At 41.0% G+C, this 21,355-nt stretch overlaps 1 protein-coding gene across 9 annotated transcripts in view; it reads left to right on the plus strand.

The window, feature by feature from the left end:
• AMBRA1 (autophagy and beclin 1 regulator 1) overlaps positions 1–21,355 on the plus strand; it is a 182,206-nt gene that overhangs the window by 49,512 nt on the left and 111,339 nt on the right. For 5 of the 9 annotated variants that reach the window (XM_047775859.1, XM_047775858.1, XM_047775862.1 and 2 more), the window contains one exon: positions 18,610–18,696. The exons of the other annotated variants lie outside the window; for them this stretch is intronic. In XM_047775859.1, coding sequence (XP_047631815.1) covers positions 18,610–18,696 — 87 coding nt within the window. The remainder of the gene's footprint in view (positions 1–18,609; positions 18,697–21,355) is intronic. 9 annotated transcript variants of the gene reach the window in all.

Genomic DNA, 21,355 nt, shown 5'->3' on the forward strand with positions numbered 1-21,355 from the left:
GGAGTTCCTGCTGTGGCACAGTGGGTCAAGAAAGTGACTGCAGTGGCTTGGGTCATTGCAGAGGCATGGGTTTGATCCCCACTCGTCAGCAGTGGGTTTAAGGATCTGGTGTTTCCACAGCTGCAGCCTAAGGTGCAGCTGCAGCTCAGATTCAATCTTGGAAACTTCCTTATGCCACAGGTGTGGCCATAAAATAAAATTAAATAAAAGGTATTTCCTACTTTATTTTAGTGAACGTCATTTCATAGATATTCATAATTTCCTAGATGGGACTCCTAATTCTGTGTTTTTCCCCCTCTCATAAGGTCTTAAGTTTCTCAGTAATAAATCCTACCCCCGGGATTATCAGGTAGTTAGAAAACCCATCTCTCTCTTTGGCAATATGAGAGTGAGACAGAGTAAAAGAGCAGGTACCATTGCTGTAATCTTTTTACCTTCTCTTGCTCACCTGCCTAATTAGGTCACTCTGTGTTTGAGCCTCTGAATTCTGAGTTTGATCCTTAATTGTATCCTCCCTGTGAGGGGGGACTTTTCCTGTGAAGGGCAAGCTTGTAAATATTTTAGGCTTTAGGTAGGCCAGATGGTCTCTGTTGCAAATACTGAACTTTGCCATTATAGCAACCATAGACAAGATGTAAGTGAATGAATGTGGCTGTGTGCCAATAAACTTTATTTATGGACACCAAGGCGATTTTCATATAATTTTCACGTGTCATGAAATAGACTTCTTCTGATGTTTTTCAGCTATTTAAAAATATAAAAACCATTCTTAGCACATGGTCTGTACAAAAACAGGCAGCAGGCCAGATTTGGCCGACAGGCCGTGGTTTGCCATTCCCTGCTTTATGTGACCATGACTAGGAATGGAAGAGAGTCAGGTGCTGGGGTAATAGAAGGCGTTATGATACCGAGAGCCTGGAAGAAGTACGTAGGGGGCTCCTCCACTTGTTCTCTCTGTACTTTGGACTAGATGTTCTAAGTATTGTCTCTCCTTCAAGATTCTTGGAAGGTTAAAAGCAGGCTTTAGTGTATGAAGAGTTGTTTCCTCTGCTTTCTGCCCTGAAGCCAGGTTTTCTAACCTAGCTGTATATCTCTCTTAGGAGTTGTTTGCAAGTGAGGAGGCTTGCCCTGGTTTTGGGGAGGGTGTGAGCCTCCAGGTCCTCCAGGTGGTATGTTTGACATATTGCAGGCACCCCCCCCCTTTGCAGGTCAAATTAGCACCTGTTAGGCCGATCCAAATTATCCCTCATCATCCCTCTTTCTGAGGCTGAATGGTGTAGAGCCAGCAGTGTGCTTTGTATACACATGGAGAACTTGAAAAGGTGTAATTGCTTCTGTCAACTCAGAGTGTTGGAGTGCTACAGGGACTACAGTGGGCTCTATATGTATGTATACTGCAAATACGTTTGGAGCAATTTCCCATGTGCGCATCCCCTCCCCTTCAGGTCCCCTTCTCTACTGTGTCTGTTCGGAGTAGTGCTCTCAAGGATGCGTTGGTGGTTTTGCTAAGACAATAACACCAGGTGTATGGGGTTCCTTTTGCATAATATATTTTGCTTATTGTAATCATTCCTAGCCCATTAGAGCTGTGCAGGTAGCTTCTCCTCCTCCTCTTGGATTTCTTATATGTTGATTGGGAGGGGGAGGATTCAGTACATCTTATTTCTGCTCCTTCTTGGAAGCACTCCTAACAATGTGTTCACATGAGCAAATTTGGCTTTAGTGGGTGGGTCTGTTATGTTAGCCCAGAGACTGCAAAATAACCTTAGGTCTTCCTGTTTGGCCGTCACAATGTTATTAAGAATTTCAGTTTTTTTGTACATAAATTCGGATTTCTGGACTCTATTGAAAAAAATTAAATCTGCCTTATATTCCCACATAATAACAATCAGCAGGAGTTGAATAGTCGTTGCCCCTTAGTCGAGGCATAGACTTTGGGCTGACTTGACCCATTTGTGTTTCCGCCTTAATTCCACTTTTGTGTTGATGGTTATGCATTAAGTCTAGCAAAATGCGTTGATGGTTATGTGTAAGCAAGTATTCTCAAGTTCCCTACCACTTGGCTCCACCAGGGGGAGGCAGTACCATCTCCTCTACCCCACCCATCCTGCCCAATTCACCCACAAGGGGCTCCCCTGCTGGCTGTAAGCTGACATGCTGACAGCCCCCTCACCTGAGAAGCTGCCTGACTTTTTTAATAGCAACAATTAATAGACTCCTCCTCTGTTTCCAAAGGGGGAAAGTGGGGGTGCCAAGCTTATTTGCTGGCTGGGGCACAGTTTGGTGAGCAGATCTCTGTCATGTCAGGTTATACATTATGAAAGTAACCTTCCTTTAATGATGCACTATGTAAAATCTTGGAGAAGAATGTCTGCACCTCTCTCTGTGAGCAGAGCACCTTGGATAGAGGGGTGGGTTCCAGCGAAAAGGCCAATTGATTTAGATGTCACCTGCCAGGAAATTAAAATCAAGTTAGAGCAAGAGTAGAAAATGATAATAATAAAGGAATCAAAGGCTGAAAGTATGACCTTGTCATAGAAGGAGAATTGCAGCTTGTTAACATTGTGCCCTTATCCTTAGCTGCATCAGAAAGTATGAGTTTGAGGGAGTTCCCGTCATGGCGCAGTGGTTAACGAATCCGACTAGGAACCATGAGGTTGCGGGTTCGGTCCCTGCCCTTGCTCAGTGGGTTAACGATCTGGCGTTGCCGTGAGCTGTGGTGTAGGTTGCAGACGCGGCTTGGATCCTGCGTTGCTGTGGCTCTGGCGTAGGCCAGTGGCTACAGCTCCGATTAGACCCCTAGCCTGGGAACCTCCATGTGCCGAGGAAGCGACCCAAAGAAATAGCAAAAAGACCAAAAAAAAAAAAAAGAAAGTATGAGTTTGAATCTTTTTGCCTCTTTTACTTTTCTCCTCCACTATATATGTGTATATGGTTTTCTCAATTTTCCTCCATCTCCTTGTTGTCTCCTTGGATCACTTCTCCTCATTAGCAAGGTGGCTTTTATCCTTTCCTTTCTTTGTAACCTATTTTGGGGGTCTTTTTTCACTGTGATTTAAAAAACATAATGTAAATTTATCCTCTTAATTTTTAAATGTACGGTATTGTGGTCTATGCACATAATTGCAGAGCAGATCTCTAGAACTTTTTCTTCCTGCAAGAGTGATGTGCTATACTCTTTGAACACTCCTCTGTTTTCCCTCTCCTGAATCCCCTGGCAGCTACCATTCAGTTTTCTTTTTTTTATTTACTTTTTTGGCCACCTTACCATGGCATATGGAGTTCCCAGGCCAAGGATTGGATCTGAGCCGCAAGGCAATGCTGGATCCTTAACACACTGTGCCGGGTCAGGGATCGAACTTGTGTTCCAGTGCTCCCAAACGCTGCCAATCCCGTTGTTTCACAGCAGGAACTCAATTTTCTTTTTCTATGAGTTTGATTACTTTATTTATTTTTTATCTTTTTATTACTCAATGAATTTATCACACCTGTAGTTGTACAATGAAGAGTTTGATTACTTTAGATCCTCATATAAGTAGAATCACACAGTAGTTGTCTTTCTGTGATTGGCTTACTTCATGCAATATAATGTCCTCAAGGTTCATCCATGTTGTAGCATATGACAGAACTTTTCCTTTTTAAAAAGTGAGTAAGGAGTTCCCACTGTAGTGCAGTGGGTTAAGAATCCAACTGCAGCAGTTCAGGCCACTATGGAGGCACAGGTTTGATCCCTGGCCCTGTGCAGTGGGTTAAAAGGATCTGGTGTTGCTGCAACTCTGGCATAGGTTGCAGCTACAGCTCAGATTCAATCCCTGGTCCAGGAACTTCCATATGCCGTGGATGCGGCCATTAAAAAATAAAAGGTGAATAATACCCAGTTGTGTGTATGTATCAGCTTTTCTTTATCCATTCCTCTGTGGATGGACCTTTAGGTTTCTTCTACATCTTGGCTATGTAATAATTCTGCAATGAACATAGGCGTTCAAATAGCTCTTTGAAATTCAGTTTTCATTTCTTTTGGATATATACTCAAGTGGTGTTGCTGGGTCATATGGTGGTTCTATTTTTAACTTTCTGAGGAACCTCTAGGCTGTTTTTTCATAGCAGCTGCACCATTTTACAATCCTACCAACGGTGCGCAAGGTCTCCAATTTCTCCACATCCTTGCCAACACTGCTATTTTATGATTTTCTTTGTATGTGAGAGTTTTATGGAACAATAACATTTCAATAGGCATGAGGCAACATCGTTGTGGTTATTTGCATTTCCCTGATAATAAGTGACATGGCACATCTTTCATGTTTGTTGGTCATTTGTATATATTCTTTGGATATATGTCTATTCAAGTCCATTGCCTGTTTTTTTTTTTTTTTTTGTCTTTTTGCTATTTCTTTGGGCCGCTCCCGCGGCATATGGAGGTTCCCAGGCTAGGGGTCGAATCGGAGCTGCAGCCACTGGCCTACGCCAGAGCCACAGCAACGCGGGATCCAAGCCGCGTCTGCAACCTACACCACAGCTCACGGCAACGCCGGATCATTAACCCACTGAGCAAGGGCAGGGACCGAACCTGCAACCTCATGGTTCCTAGTCAGATTCGTTAACCACTGCGCCACGACGGGAACTCCTTAATTTTTTTTTAAGGGCCACATGCAGAGGTTCCCAGGCTAGGGGTTGAATTGGAGCTGCAACTGCCAGATCCAAGCTGCATCTTTGATCTACACCACACCTCACATCAACACTGGATCCTTAACACACCGAGCAAGGCCAGGAATTGAACTTGCATCTTAATGGATACTGGTCAGGTTCTTAACCCACTGAGCCACAATGGGAATTCTTCGTTTTATTTTTTAATTTAAAAATTTTTATTTTTTGGCTACATAATACAGTGGCTTGCTGTGGGATCTCAATTCCCAGACCAGGGATTGAGCCTGGTCCACCATGGTGAAAGTGCCAAGTTCTAACCACTAGGCCATCAGGGAACTCCTTAATTGTTTGGTGGTTTGTTTGTTTTTTTTTTTTTTGTTATTAATTATAGGAGTTCTTTATATGTTTTGGATATTAACCTCTTATTTGATAAATAGTTTAAAAACATTTTGTCCTGTTCTGTGCATTGCCTTTTTATTCTGTTGACTGTTTCCTTTAAAACTTAAGTAAAGTTTTAAAAATTTGGTCAGTCCCAATTGTCTATTTTTGTTTTTGCTACCCATGTTTTTGGTGTCATATCTAAGAAATCATTCCCCATTCCAATGTCATAAAAATTTTCCTCTATTTTTCTTCTAGGAGTTGTATAGTTTCAGGTCTTATGTTTAGGTTTTTAATCCATTTTGGTTTAATTTTTATATATGGCATAAGATAAAGGCCCATCTTTATTCTTTTGCATATGGATACCCAGTTTTCCCCGTACATTTGTTGGAAAGACTTTCCCCATGATGTAGTCTTGGCACCCTTGTCAAACATCATTTGAACATAAAGAAGGGTTTATATCTGGGCTCTCTATTCTGTTCCATTAGTTTAGTTAATCTGTCTTTAATGGTATTAGTACTGTACCATTATAATTACTGTAGCTTTGTGATATGTTTTGAAACCAGAAAGCGTTAGGCCTCCATCTTTGTTTTTCTTTCACAGGATTGTTTTGACTATTCAGAGCTCTTTGAGATTCCTTATGAATTTTAGGATTTTTTTTCTCCTCTTTTTGCAAAAAAAAATGTTGTTGGGATTTTGATAGGGATTGCATTAAGTCTATAGATTGCTTTTGGGTATTATGGACATTTTAACAATATTAAATCTTCCAGTTTATGAACATCAGATGTCTTTCTGTTTGTGTCTTTAATTTTTTTCGGCAGTGTTTTATAGCTTTCAGTGTACAGGTCTCCCACTTCTTTGGTTAAGATTATTCCTAGAGATTTTATTCTTTTTGATCCTATTATAAGTAGGGTTGTTTTCTTAATTTCCTTTTCAGCAGATGTAACCCTTTTAAAATTAAAACAAGAAGGAACTTTTTCCCCAGAAGTCCAGTGCTCGCTCTTTCTGGCATACTTTTCTGATTCCTTTTTAAGCTTCTCTATTATGAATTCTCAGAAATGAGGCAGAAGCTAGGCTGGTCATTTTCTGTTAGTTTCTTGAAGGCAAAGGACCTTTGCTGTAGTAGTCATCCTAACAGAGTTGCTGAATTAGTTTTATTTTAGTTTTTTCATTGAAGTATATTTGATTTACAAAGAGTTGCTGAATTTTTAGCCCCCTCTAGAGACACTAAACTTGGCAGCTGTGTTAATAGTACTATTTTGGATGTGATAAGGTGAGAGAGAGAGGGAGAGGTAGAGATAGGGAGAGGGAGAGAGAGAGGTAGATATATCAGAATGTGTTTATTGTGTGAGGCCAGGGATTGAACCCACATCCTCATAGATCCTAGTTGGGTTCGTTAACCGCCAAGCCACGAAGGGAACTCCTTATAGTCTTTTTTTTTTTTTTTTTTAATGGCTGCACTCACAGCATGTAGAAGTTCCCTGGTGAGGGGTTGAATCTGAGTCACAGCTGCAACCTATGCCACAGCTTTGACAATGCTGGATCCATAATCCTCTGCACCATAGCAGGAACTCTCTTATAATATATTCTAATAGAAGGATTTGGATTTGAGAAATACTAGATTCAAATTCTGGTCCTGGAGTTCCTGTTGTGGCTTAGTGGTTAACTAACCATGAGGACAAGGGTTCGATCCTTGGCCTTGCTCTGTGGGTTAAGGATCTGGCGTTGCTGTGAGCTGTGGTGCAGGTAGGCAGCTACAGCTCTGATTCAGTCCCTAGCCTGGGAACTTCCATATGCCTCAGGTGTGGCCCTAAAAAGGCAAAAGAAAAAAAAATCTGGCCCTATTGTGTGATCTTGGGCAAGTTATGTAGCCTCTCTGAACCTCAGTTTCCTCAGTTATAAAATTATTGTGCTGTGGATTGCGTGAGTTAAACATCAGTTGCTTTTACAAATTTGTATACTCAAGAAATGCCAACTGTTTTCTCTCTTTCTGCTCAAAAAGTAAATAAATAAATCTGAAAAATAAAACAACTCATTTTGTCATGACATATTCCCTACAGGTCATTTTCTTTTCTATCTGTTTTAGTGTTATTTTTTTCAGACCTCAGTCTTCTGGAGTATCTGTGAAATCTCACCATGTAAAATTAAAGTAAACCAAGTACATAAAAAAGTGAGGTGCCTCAGATAAAGAAAGGCTGTTGTGATAGGGTTGGTGCTAGTTACTCCCATTAGTCACTTGGAGCAGACACAGGTTCTGTTTTAGAAAGTGTAATAATACAAAGAGTAGTTTGATCCATAGCAAGGGAATGGGATGTTATCTTCTTTTTTCCTGCACTCCATTACAGTGATTTGTAAAAGAAAACAAAAAAACAAAAACCCACCACCGACAAACTGGTTCTTCCTCTTAATAAGAGCTAGGGTATAAATAGCGTTCATTTCTAGGGTCATCTTCTACATTGAAAAGGGCAGAAGTGTGTTTCAGAGGAGAGAGCCTGATTGAGATTAGGTAGACATGAGCATAAAGTCATTCTAAATTGACATTGATCCTTTTGAGCAGTACCAGTCTCTCATGCTTTGGACATAGTGACCAAGTTTGCACTGAGTTTTATTGTTTTAGATCTGTTTTCAAATGTCTTGTTTGGTGTTTTGTTTTGGTAGCCAAGGTTCCCTTGAGTACAGATGTGATTACATTAGGCTTAATAAGCTAATAACTTCATGGATGTTGTTTTAATGCTATTGTAACTAGCTCGAAAGTTCCAGAAGATCAGGAACTTTCCTTCATCTACTGATACATAACCAATCACAAAACAAAACTAGTGACTTAAAATAACTGTTTTATTATCTTTCATTGTTATTTGGGTAGACTGGGCTCAGCTGGGAAGTTCTTGCTGGCTTTCCTTGGGGTCTCTGAGTCATCTGGAGACTCATTTGGCACAACTAGCCCTCTCAAGGACTTGTCTCTCTACGTGGCCTCTCCAGCAGAGGAGCCAGACATTCTATGCAGCAGCTTAGAGCTTCCAAAAGGGACAGTTCCAAGAGGGAGAAAGTGGAAGCTGTCCATTCTCTTAAAGGCTTAGGCCCAGAACTCACCACGTTCTCCTTATTGAAGCAAGTGGCAGACTGGTCTAGATTCAGTGATTTAGTGTGGGAGGAGACCAAACAAGAGCAAGAATACCAAGAAATATGGCTCTTTGGAGGTCCATCTTCAGATTCTACTACAGGGACCATATTATTTTATATACTAATATAAACCCAATAATAAACACTTGGTAATTATTTGTGGTTTGAATCGGTGGTTGAATGGACCAACAGCCAGATAGGTGGATGGATGACTGACTGCCCTTGTTGGTTTATTTGGGTGAAGTTCATGTGATTCTTAGGGCTCAGAATACTCATGTTTATTCCTTTATAGTACTCATCCTTCTTCAAAACATGTCTTTCTAGGAAACCACCTTTTTAGACATAGTAACTTGGGTGGCCAGAGTACAATCGTGTTCCCTGCAGACACTTTTGGGAGTTATAATCCAAGGAAGAAAAAAATGATCTCTGTTAGACTGGGTGCTGGCTACTAATGTTCTAACTTAATCATAACCACCTTTTGAAATAGGGATTTTTCCCCTTAAATTGGATGCTGAGGATAATGCACTGGCCCAAGGTCACACAGCTAATAAGTGACATAAGATGAAGAATTAAACTGCAGTCTGTTTCTAAAGCTACAGCACTGACTTGCCTCATATATTAGTTATTCATTTTCCCTTGGTTAATCTCAGATGATTAAGATAGAGGGTTTCTCAGCAGCAGCACTATTAGCATTTGGGCTGAATAATTTATTGTGGGGAGCTGTTCCATACATTGTAGGATGTTTAGCAGCAGTCCTGGCCTTTACACCCTAGATACCAGTGCACCCCCCCCAGCCCCCAGTTGCAACAACCAAAAACACCTTCAGATATATGTCTCCCCCTCCCATTGAAAACGATTGATAGGATTTCTCTTGTGGCTCAGCGGTAACGAACCTGACAAGGATCCGTGAGGAAAGGGTTCCATCCCTGGCCTTGCTCAGTGGGTTAAGGACCTGGCCTTGAGCTGCGGGGTAGGTGGCAGAGGTGCTTGGATCTGGCATTGCTGTGGCTATGGTGTAGGCCAGTGGCTACAGCTCCGATGAGACCCCTAGCCTGGGAACTTCCATGTGTCGTGGTTATGATACATAACCAATGGTTATGTAAACCACTGATAAGTTATTTCATGATTTGCCTTCCTTTGACCTTGCTGGGTTTTGCTGTTACATCTCACAAGGAGCTGGCGGTGGCTTCAAACCATCTTATTTTTATGATAGTTATAATCATACAGCCTCCTTCTGATGGTCTTGAGTCATTCTTTTTTCTCATTGCCTCTCTCCTCTTTTGCCTTATCTTTTTGCTTTTGTCTGATTTGGCTAAATAAAATGCAGCTGGATAAAGTGTTTGTAAGGACCTTTTACACAGGTATCGATTCAGCAGGCTTTCAGATCTCTGAGATTATAACCATTAGTGCCAGTGAAAAGAAGGCAATTTAGGTCTTCTAATTATAGTGGCGGGTGGGGGGGATGCGTAATATTTAGCAAGCTGAGAATTAAATGGCTTCCAGATTCTACAGAGTTAATCTTCAGGGTAGTATTGATTGACATGCATGTGCAGTTCTTTTGGGGAACGGGGGAGGAGAGTGGAAATTGCAGTTTTTCTACTAATTGTACCTTAGGTGTCATTTATGACAATTTCATGTTGTCTAGACAGAGGGAAATAGTGGAGAAATTATTCTAGTGGAGTCAAATGCTGCGTCCAAAGGGAATCAAGAAGGTTGCTGAAGTCAGAATGAGGGTGGAAGGGCAAGTAGTATACCCCCAGAGGCGAATCAGTGAAAATCAAATGTCACTAAGAGAAGCAGTTCAGAGTGAACCCAGGATATAAGAAAAGTGATTGTACTCTGAGCTTTGGTTAGCTCAAGAGCTAACAGTGGATTGTTTGGGGGCCCAGCTGGAGCCTCTGGCCTCTTTTCTATTTCTATAGACTCCAGAAACCTCATTACTTGAACAGATGTGAGCCAGGAAGGCTGCCTCTTAGCCTCTGGTTAATAAATGCTCTAGCCCACTGTGCATTCTTTTTTCCTCATTCTCTTATAAGGCTTCATTTACTAACTTCTCTTTGCCCTCCTGATGTTGGCCCTAAGGTGTTTACCTCATACTATGTAGTGTTTGCACTCTACCAGGATCAGTGGAATGAATGGCCCTCATCAAGGGTTTTTAAAATTTCAGGTCAGGAATATGAATGTAAAAAATCATTTGAGGAGTTTCCATTGTGGCGCAGCAGAAACAAATCCGACTAGGAACCATGAGGTTGAGGGTTCGATCCCAGGCCTCGCTCAGTGGGTTAAGGATCCAGCGTTGCCGTGAGCTGTGGTGTAGGTTGCAGATGCAGCTTGGATCTGGTGTTTTGGTAGCTGTGGTGTAGACCAGCAGATGCACCTCCAATTAGACCCCTAGCCTGGGAACCTCCATTGTGGCCCTAAAAAGAGAAAAAGACAAAAAAAAAAGCGTTTGAGAAGAAATGTACAAGGATTGTTGTTTTTGAAGCAGTAAATGATTCTACCATATCTTCAGTACAGTTCCTTTGTAAAATTAGTGGGTCTAAAGATAGATTTTTTGAATTGTTATTCTGAATAAAATTATCAGAGAGTTCAAGATTATTGAATTCTGTAAATCTCTTCTTGATTTGGGGGAAACCCGTCAGTTAGGGAGTACTTCCTCTTAAAGGTCAGACTTGCATGTCACAGCTGTTGCTTGTTGTAGGTATGTGTGCATGCGAATATCAGAACTAGCTGTGAAACTTGTTATTGATATGATCCTATTCATCCTTTGATGAAAAGCCTCTGATCTAAAGTCCTAGTTTGAAAATATCTGTGGTGAGTTCCCTCTGTGGTGTTGTGGATTAAGGACCTGACTGCAGTGGCTCGGGTCCCTGTAGAGGTGTGGGTTCGAACCCTCACCTGGTGCAGTGGGTTTAAGGATCTGGCATTACCACAGCTGTGGCATGGTTTGCAGCTGTGGCTTGAATTCAATCCCTGTAATCTCTGGTCCCAGGAACCTTTTTTTTTTTCCCTTTTTTTCAGGGCCACATTTGCAGCAAATGGAGGTTCCCAGATTAGGGGTCTAATCGGAGCTACAGCTGCCACCCTACACCACAGCCACAGCAATGCCAGATCCGAGCCACATCTGCGACGTACAGCACAGTTCAGGGCAACACCAGATCCTTAACTCACTGATCGAGGCCAGGGATTGAACCTGCCACTTCATGGTTCCTAGTCGGATTCGTTTCCACTGCGCCACAATGGGAACTCCTGGTCCCAGGAACTTCTCTATGCAAAAAAAAAAAAAAAAAAATCTGTGGTCTCTGGGCAGACCTCCCAAGTCTCCCAAATAAAAAGAATTTGGAGACAGAGTAAGCATGTCCATGTCTGTCACCTTGGACCTTTGAGTTCAGATGCTGGCAAAAGTGAGATTTTATTATAAATTGAAGTTTCATAACTATAGTTTGATGTGTTGAGGATTTCTAAGAGCTAAGCGTAGCTCTAGCCAATCATTTTACAATTGAATTAAAAATAACCACACACCTAACAGTCAGCAGAAGGGGAGATGTTTGCAGAGTGGTCTGGCTGGCTTTTCTGACAAGACCTTTGTATAGGTAGATACACAATTGCGCACCCTATAGGAATTGTGTCCAGCTTCTTCCCTCTTGGTGTCTGTGATTATGTTGTGTTCTGATGTCTTATCATCTGTTGCTCACTGCACAGAGACATTGAAAAATATATTGTTTTGTAAAGATGTTTTAAAGCTTTTCTGGTGAAAGGCATTATTTTGAGCCCTATGAATTGTTTATGCTTGGCGATGGTAAAATAAGGCCAATCCACATGACAGGCACTGAGCTCTTTCTATAGTATGTCTGTTTTTTTCCTGAAGTTAGCCTTTTAGCAGTGCCACCTTGCCTTGGTCTACCCCCCAACAGAGGCAGGAATTGCCTCCCAGGCTCTGCTGGGAACTACCTCTTGTGCTGTAAGTGCACCCCTAGAACTAGGGGGCCCTACAGTGATCAGATGAGTGCCTATCGTTGGATAACTTAAAAGATAATTGCCAGTGTGTGAAATGGGGAGGCTTGGATGCCTCCGCGTTGAATCAGAGATGTCAATTTGGAAATCATAATAGAAGTGTCGTTTCAGAACACACAATTATTTTTTACAAAGAATAAGGGCTTGTCATCTCCCAGCTCAGGCATGCGCCAAGGTGGAGATCTGAGGCTTGCAGAGCAAGATGCAGAAATGAAGAAGGCAATAGTGTATCCAAGTTTCTTTGGCCTCCTGCCCCTTCCCTCCCACCCCCAAACATTGCCCTCTTTCCCCTATGTGGTCTCTTTTGGCAATAAACTGTCCAGGAGCATCAGTGGTAGTTTGTCAGGCAAGTAGCCAGCCTCTGACTTTATGATTTAATAAGCCTCCCAGGGACCAGGCTGCACTGCATTTATCAGGACAACTATGTAAGCACTTTAACCTGAGCGGCATAAGTGACCAGAGGGATGAAGAGTGATGTAAGCAGTTTCTGAAAAACTTGTTCCTTCAGGAATTTTAGTGCAAGTTTTTGGACATCTAGCAACCTTGTACGAAAGTCATGTGGTGAGTGAGGGGCAATCAGATATGTCTTGCTTATTTTTCCAAATCTACTTAGGCCTGCTGATTTATTCACTTAAGTATTTATTGGTCTCCTATTGTGTGTTAATTAGAATGTGAGGTGGGTTGTTGGCTTTTTTGGTTTGTTTGGTTTTATGTTTTTTAAATGGGTGGCATATAAAAGTTCTTGGGCCAGGGATTGAATCTGAGCCGCAGCTGTGGCAATGCTGTTAACCCACTGCGCTGGGTCAGGGATCTGTTAACCCACTGCGCTGGGTCAGGGATCTAACTTGCGCCTCCACAGCTACCCGAGCTGCTGCAGTCAGAGTCTTAACCCATTGCACCACAGTGGGAACACCCTAGAATGTCAGTTTAATGGGGATAAAAAGATGACTTGGACCCAGTACTTGCTTTCATGTAGCTTATAGTCCAGTAGCAGAGGCCTTCCTTCTTGTCATACTTACAAGGAACTTCAGTACAAATTCTCTTGGGAAAAGGCTTTTTTTAGAGAGGATTCAAATGCTACAGGCTATTGAGGACAAGAGGGTGAACGTCTTTTTTTTTTTTTTTTAATATAATTTTTTTATTTTCCCACTGTATAGCAAGGGGGTTAGGTTATCCTAAGAGGGTGAACTTCTGATTGGAGGAGTCAGGTATTTGAGCTGAGGATTTTTATAGGCAGGGATGGGGAAGAACTTTCCAGAAAGAAAAAATGGCCAAACTAAATACAGAGGTGAAATAGTGAGGGTATGTTTAATTTAGCTGGAGCAATAATTCTCAAAGTAGGGCCTGGGGTCCCTGAAGTCAAAACTGCCTTTATTATAATGCTGAGATGTTCTTTGTCCGTTTCACTCTCACTCTTTCATGAGTTTTCAGTGGAGTTTTCTAGAGGCCACATGACATGTAATGAGGTTATCACTCTGATGGCTAGTAAATGCATGTATATGTATTAAATTTTTCTCAGTTTTAATTTCAGATATAGTACATACATACTGATAGATAACATCCACATAAACCAAAACTCTTTGGGATCCTCAATAATTTTTAAGTGTTAAAGAAACCCTGAGACCAAAAAGTTTGAAAACCATTGTACCAGAGCATATAGCATGTTTGGAAGGAATGAGAAACTTGGCTGTAAGGCTTTGGGTGCCAAAAGGCTTTGGTCTTTTTTAGGGCCACACCCATGTCATATAGAGGTTCCAAAGCTAGGGATCGTATTGGAGCTATGGTCACTGGCCACAGCCACAGCAACTCAGGATCCAAGCCACGTCTTCGACCTACTCCACAGCTCATGGCACCGCCAAATCCTTAACCTGCTAAGCAAGGCCAGGGATTGAACATGAGCCCTCCTGGATGCTAGTCAGATTTGTTTCCCCTGAGCCACGACGGGAACTCCCATCCGTTGAATTTGAAACAAAGGTTTTCTTTTGGATGACCCATTTCATCTGCCCTTAACAACTTTGTTCTTTTCTTCTACTATACATCTTACTGTTTTTCTAGTTATCAAGGATATAGCTAATTGATCTAGGGAACTCTTCACATATTCAGAGTATTGAAAATGAAAGGAAGAAGTAGTTGTATTCATTTAAAATGTTAAGAATTTTTTGGAGTTCCCTTCATTGCTCAGCAGTAACAAACTTGATTAGCATCCATGAGGATTTGGGTTCGATCCCTGGCCTTGCTCAGTGGGTTAATGATCCGGTGTTGCCATGAGCTGTGGTATAGGTCACAGACGTGGCTCGGATTCTGAATAGCTGTGGCTGTGGCATAGGCAGCAGCTGCAGCTCTGATTTGACCTCTAGCCTGGGAGCTTCCATATGTCAAAGGTATGGCCCTAAAAAGCAAAAAAAAAAGGGGGTGGGGCGGAATTTTACAGCTTGAATTTTGTTCCTGTTGATTTTTAACAAGGCTTAATATTAATTTTTGACAACTTACTCTAATACGTAATACTTTGATTTCAAGTTTTTCTGTTCCATTCCTAACTGACTCCACCTGATCTTTCAAGAGACTTTGTGTAAGCAAATCTTTTAGAGCATGGGTGGGCAGATTTTTTGCTATAAAGGGTCAAGTAGTAAATATTTAAGACCTATCTCTATCAGGATTACTCCACTCTGTTTTCTTGGCTCCAAAGCAGCTACAGACAATATGTAAGTGAGTGAATGCGGCTGTGTTTGGATAAAACTTTATTTTTAAAAACAGGCAGCAGGCCCAGAACCTGTAGTTTACCAAGCCCATTTTTTTAGAGTATTAAGGTAACTCGCTGTTTGAAGAAATACTTCTTACTTTTAGTGAGGTGAGTAAATCTTTTGTAAATGAATAGTCTTCTGTTTAGTTTTCAGTGGTTTACTTTTAGATTTTGTATATGGATATTATAAATTTTGAAATGACTTCAGACTTTCAGAAATGTTGCAAAAATAGTGTGAAGAATTCCCATATATTTTTCACCCACACTCCCTAAATGTTAACATTTTATCAATTTGCTTTATCATTTTCACTCTTTTGCTCTATCTGTATATGAATATGGTTTTACTTTTATATTTATGTATTTGTGGTTATATTCTTTTAAATATTGAATTTTCTTATAGTAGTGTGTATATTTTGATAGAACAATGGCCTTCAGACTTAAAAAAAAAAAAACCTTGGGAATTTCTGTTGTGGCTTGGTGGGTTAAGAACCCAATATAGTGTCTGTGAGGATGGGAATTCACATCCTCAAAAGCTGCAGTGAATGTTACAGATGAAACATGGATCTGGCATTGCTGTGGCTGTGGCCTAGGGTAGCAGCTGCAGCTCTGATTCTCCCCCTAGCCTGGGAACTTCCATATGCCATAGGTGTGGCCCTAAAAACAAAAGCAAAACAAAGCAAACAAAAAAACTTGTTAATAAAAGGCTTTTGAGCACTCCATGTGTATGTTGTATGTGTGTGTGTATTTTAAACATTATGCTTATACATTATAAATCAAAAGTTCTAATAGCTTTCTTTCTGTTCTCCAGTGGATCAAAATAGCACAACCCTTGCTGTATCTCACTTGTACACCACTGGTTTAGAGAATGAATCAGGAAGACTTGTAAAAAGTTTTTTTTTCCTTTGTCAGAGCTTCAATGACTCTTTAAAACATTTCTAAATTGAGGTTATAGGTCAGAATGAAATGGTAACTTCAAGCTTGAGTAAGCTTGTCTAAGCCCTTCCTAAGTCCTATCGGATTTCATATTATTGAATTACTTGATAGATCAAATATTTGGTGGCCAGAGCAGAAGGCGCTCAGCTGCTATCCCATTCCATTTTCTTGTCATTTCCTTGTATATGGCTCTTTGCAGGAAGCTCACTGTGGGAGGGTAAGATCTTTCTTTGGGGTTCCTAGGAGTAGTGGTAATATTTACTCATCTGGCCACTCTAGTTCTTTTTTTACTCACCACCAATTGGAGAAGTCTTTTTAATCCTCAGGAGTGTTAGTGCTGCAACTATAGAGAGTTTGGTGTTTCATCAGTCATATGCATATGGGGGCACCATTCAGAGTAATTGGCTCTCCTGATTTTGTGTATATATAATGCTCCACAGTATTTCCTGGGGAGCAAATGGTGCCAACGGATTCTAGTAAGTAGGCGCAGGGGATAGATGTTCCAAGAGAACCTCGTCAGGAACTCCCCAGAGACAAAACTTAACATTTTGGTTTTACTCTAAGACGTCTTCCTAATTAAGACAGTAATTTAGGGTGGGAAGTAGAGTGTGCAGGATTATAAAGTGGTATCATTAACACTGAATTTATCTAATCCAAACTCTTCTGATTTAAGAATCTCGTTTACATCATCCCTAAAAGTCCTCTCATCTCTTTGAATACTCTCGCTGCCTGGGCATAGTCGTGGGTGATACTGTCTTCCTAATTTGGCGGGATCATTTTTCAGGCAGAAGTACTTAAGCTGGGTATGTGTTGGTCACTGTAGCGGATGCTCCTTGCCAAGCAAAGGGCCTGTGCTTATTAAGCAGCCATTTGGAAGATAACATGACAGGGCTCAGTAATATTCAGTACTGACTCCAGAGCCCTTTGGAATAGAACAAGCTTCTGGGTGTTTCAGGGCAGACAGCTGCTCCCAGATCTTGCTTCTGTTCTTTAGCTCCCACCTAATTCCCATATTAGTAGTGAATAAATGGCATAAATGTCCTGAATCGATACACTTCTCCAATTTTCCCTTTTTTTTTTTCCATTCTGTGTACCTCTCTCTGTCCCTTCCTCTCACATCTTGCATCTCAAGATTCAAAGATATGCCATTATTTTATGTGTTCCGTGAAAGAAAAAATCCTGCCAATTAAACTGTATCACACAATTTATAAGATCCATCTCAATTTCAGACATGTTTTAGAATTGAAATGGCATTTCTGCTGCTGTGAACAGTGACGGCATTGAAGATTCAGGTTTTCAACCAGAGAGATGTATTTTATTGCTTTCTTCTCTTCCTAATTGATTTAATTGTATTTTCTATCTTTAATGGTAAGACTATTTAACCTATCTTAAGTGTGGGGATTATAAGCCTGGTCTAGATTGAAGATATCATGTTAGCAGTTAGTTGTCCTGGGTGGGAAAGGTAGCAAGCCAGGTTGACAGGGCCTCTGCTAATAATATCTGTTCCCCAGGCTGTTAGGGGAAATGCTTCAGTAAGCCAGTTACTGGGATAAAGTGACTGTACATGACTATACCTAAAGCCAGCTGGTTTTAATAACAGTGAATTGAATTAACTCAATTGGGAAAGATTGGTAGCTGCTGTCCTTATCCTGCAGATCTGCTTTAAAGAAGAATCTGGCAGGGAGCCGGAGACCTGTTCCTGGGAGAGCCAGGCAAGATGCTGCTGGAGAGAAACAATATGCGTTTCTTTCTGAGACCATTTCCTTTGAAACCTGCGTTCTATAGCAGGAGCTTGATTGGCTGCCAAGCGCATTTGAGTTGGGAAGCAGTGTGGCAGATAGGGCAGAATGGGGTTGGGGAGGATGCTGAACCATGTTTATCAGTTGTATTTGAATGGCCCTTGCTGTACGAAAAGGGGAAAAAATGTTTTAGCTAAAATTTAACAGGAGATTTCACGCGAAAGCCTTGATTTCTGGCTTCTCTTAAAAAATGGGAAGAGCTGGTAATACTGGACCCACATTCTGGTTTGGACTTACAGTGGATACAAATGCTTAGTGGTTTGAAGCATTCTGGAGTTGACAGACCTTCATCGGAGTCTTAGCTATTACAGTGAAATACACTCAACTCCTAGGCCCATTGTTCTCGAGTATGTATAGTAATGCTTACTTTTCCAGGCTGTAGTGAAGTTTAAATAAATACATGTGAAGTGCTTAGTATTTGCCTGGCACTAAAAAGGTGCTCAATAAAATGTGTGCGCAGCACATATGATCATAGAATTTACAGTTGGGCTAGATTATGTAAAGATTTTTATCAGTCGTTAAGAGAGCCTGGGGAGTACTCACAAAAAGGGTTTGGGCAGAGCAGGATGAGTGGAAGATCAGAGGATGTGGATTAGGATGGCATGAACACCCCGATAAATGTGGGCACGACATGATAACCTCTAGGTATGCCTCATTTTCCTCTCCCTTGTTGATCCCAGCCTCCTCTTTGTCTACCGGAGGTACTGCAGGTAGAAATAAGATCATGTCTCTGAAGCACTTGTTCATTTCTCAGAGAAGAGCAGTAGGCAGCATAATACAGTGGCCGTATCCAGTGTGGGAGCTCTGGAGCTCTTCATTTATTTATGGCTCTAAGTACTTGTAGGAAGGGTGTGATCCCAGATAAGAGGTTTGCTAGCTGCAGAGGGGGATGTTATTTATCCCTCCCCCCATTTTTCCTTATGAATGACCTCTGAGTTGGTAATTGACAGGGATTATTGCCATTTTTTTAATCTCTGCTAGGAGGCTGCTGGAGTCTTCCCTCATTTCATTATCCCGTTATGATGGAGCAGGATCCAGAGAGCACCCAATTTACCCAGACCCAGCGAGGTAAGGCCAAAGTGAGAACTGGCACTAGGTTGGGGGGAGGGGCTGCCCTTGGGGTTGCCAAGCTGTTGAAAGCCCCATTCTGTGCCTCTCTGGTCCTGGTGCTCTTTCACTCTTCAGTTACAGTTTTGAGACAGGTGTTCAGGTAATTGGGAATTGTTACAGGTAAGTGACCAGAGCCCGTGGTGACAGAGGATTATGAGTCAGCCCTTGTCCTTTGGGGCTCGCTCATTTTTGTAAGTGGGACACTAAAGGAGGGAATCTAAGGAAGCCACTGGCAGAGTCACAGAATATTTCTTTTCTGCTGATCAGGGAGGCTGTTGCCATTCAGAAGGACAGCCAAAAGGGAAACAAAAGTTTTTATTAATAGGCAAATTACAAATTAAAGCAAACAAAAAAATCCTCATTTGAGAGAGAATTTAAAACATTGAAAGGCAGAAATCAAGCTTATTCAGATGTCGAATTTTGGGGGACTATGAAGGAAGAGGTGAAAGAAGAAAGGATAACTGAATAAAACAAGTTGGCATATTATTAAAGTGCTGGCCTTACACTGATTAGAAGACATTTGAAAAGGTCTTGAAGAGATAAAAAGAAAAAAAAAATGGAGATGAGTTTAAGGCCTGCCTTTACCTTATGAGGACCAAGGATAGGGTGTAGAGTTGACTATAACATTTATTTATAGTGAGCAGCCCTTTGGGGTTATCACAGCAGGACTTACTAATCTCTCAATGACCCAAAGAGGGGAAAGCCTGCACATTCTTTAGTTAATAACCAGAGCACACATTGGGAGGCTTTGCCAAAAGAAAGGGTAGTTTATAATGGTGGGGTTGAAGTTAACAATGTAAGTCAGAAAAGGCTAAATGAGTTTTGCTGTAGATTAAGAATTTCAAGTCTGGAAAAAAGCTTGAGACCAAGTTGATTCCAGGGATATTGAATGATTTTGTTGGTACCACAGTTATGTCATAATATCGAGTAATCTTTCCAAGATAGTGAAAAGATTCCCCATTTTCTTCTTACTTTCTTTTCCAGATCCCAGAAACAGCAAATCCAAGGATCAGGGAACATGAGGATTGATGACTTTAAAACAGATAGACAACTTAGATGATGACTAAAGCAAGGAATTTATGTTCGTCTCTATAGTCACATTTGAAAATAATAAGCCCTTAAATAAGAGGAGATATTTTGCATGAATCAAATTCTTTGAAACACTGAGAGAACTTCTTGCTATGAAATAATTTTCTTTTAGAATAGTAATGGGAATCTCATCCCCAGAATGTTTAACCTTACAGAGTGTAACAGTGATTCTTAAAGACCATTATTGTCCTCCTTTCATGTGATAAATTTGTTATTTATTCCCACTCAGATCTCTTTATCACAGAAAGGCCATATGTTGTGGCATTGGTATTTTTACATTTTCCCTTTAAACACAAAATAGGTTTTTTTGGGAAGGGGAAGTATTCTTCCTTGAAGAAAACTTGAGGAGTTATTTAAACTATTCGCTTAGAACGCTTTTAGAGATTGATAACTATCCAATTCTTCAGTAGGAGGCTGATCGTTGCCTTATTACTGGTTGTTTGATTTCTTTTTCCTCTTAGACTTCACCCTACATAATATGTATAGGTCAAAGCCTTTATATATCCCAGTATTCAGAGCCTTAGCTTCCCTCTGCTTACCTAAAAAAGATGAGCCAAGGATGGTATGTGTACTTAATAATTGTGCCAAGAATCTTTTTTTCTTTACCATTGATGCATAGCTTTATAGCTTAGAGAATTCCTATCCAATGGTGAAATTAAAAGGTTGGGATTACCCAGTATTGAAATTTTGCCCCTTCAGAAAAGGGCAACCTTTATTTATTATTACATCAGCATTATTTCTTCCTGTATCACCATAATATAATTTTTCCATTCGTTAGGGTAGGCTATCAGCTGAGGAATGAGTATACTTATGGTCACTTTTCAGAATCATTTCTGAAAAAAGAATCTTCATTCTCATCTTGCAGCTTTTTTTTTACATTCTTCTCTAAGTCTGATTGACTTGAAAGTTTAACCAACAACGATTGATTTCTGCATATTTGGTAGATACAGGAACAACTCAAGAATATTGACTTCTGGGAGTTCTCTTGTGGCTCAGCAGGTTAAGGATCTGGTGTTGTCACTGCAGCGGCTTGGGTCGCTGCTGTGGCATGCGTTTGATCCCTGGCCCAGGAACTTCCACATGTTGCAGGCAGGGCCAAAAAAAAAAAAAAACTTTCGTCTACTGAAAATTTAGGATTCTTGATTCATTCTTGCCAAATGCATGGGAACAGGTGCCTAAAGGGATAAATGAAAGTTCCACAAGTTGAGACTATAAATCTTACACTCTGATGCTCTTGCCCAAGACATCTGTACCCCATGGCCACCTTCTATATAGAGATTACTTGGATTCAAAGGTACTAAGTGCAGCACAAACTTTTGAGTTCCAAAGATTGTCAGCTGGTCTGCTTGGAAGTTCCATTTGATTGTTGGCCAGAAGGACACCACCTCTTAGGACAGGCATTTCAGAAGCAGCCTTATAGTGTATGTAGCAGTTGACTACAGGATCTCCTTTGGTCTGAGTGAGTAGATTTATTGAGGATTTGCCCAGAGGCTTACTTTGTCTGGCGGTAATGAAAGTAAGGTAGCAA

Source organism: Phacochoerus africanus, chromosome 4 (genome assembly GCF_016906955.1).
Source record: "Phacochoerus africanus isolate WHEZ1 chromosome 4, ROS_Pafr_v1, whole genome shotgun sequence".
Lineage (NCBI taxonomy): Eukaryota > Metazoa > Chordata > Mammalia > Artiodactyla > Suidae > Phacochoerus > Phacochoerus africanus.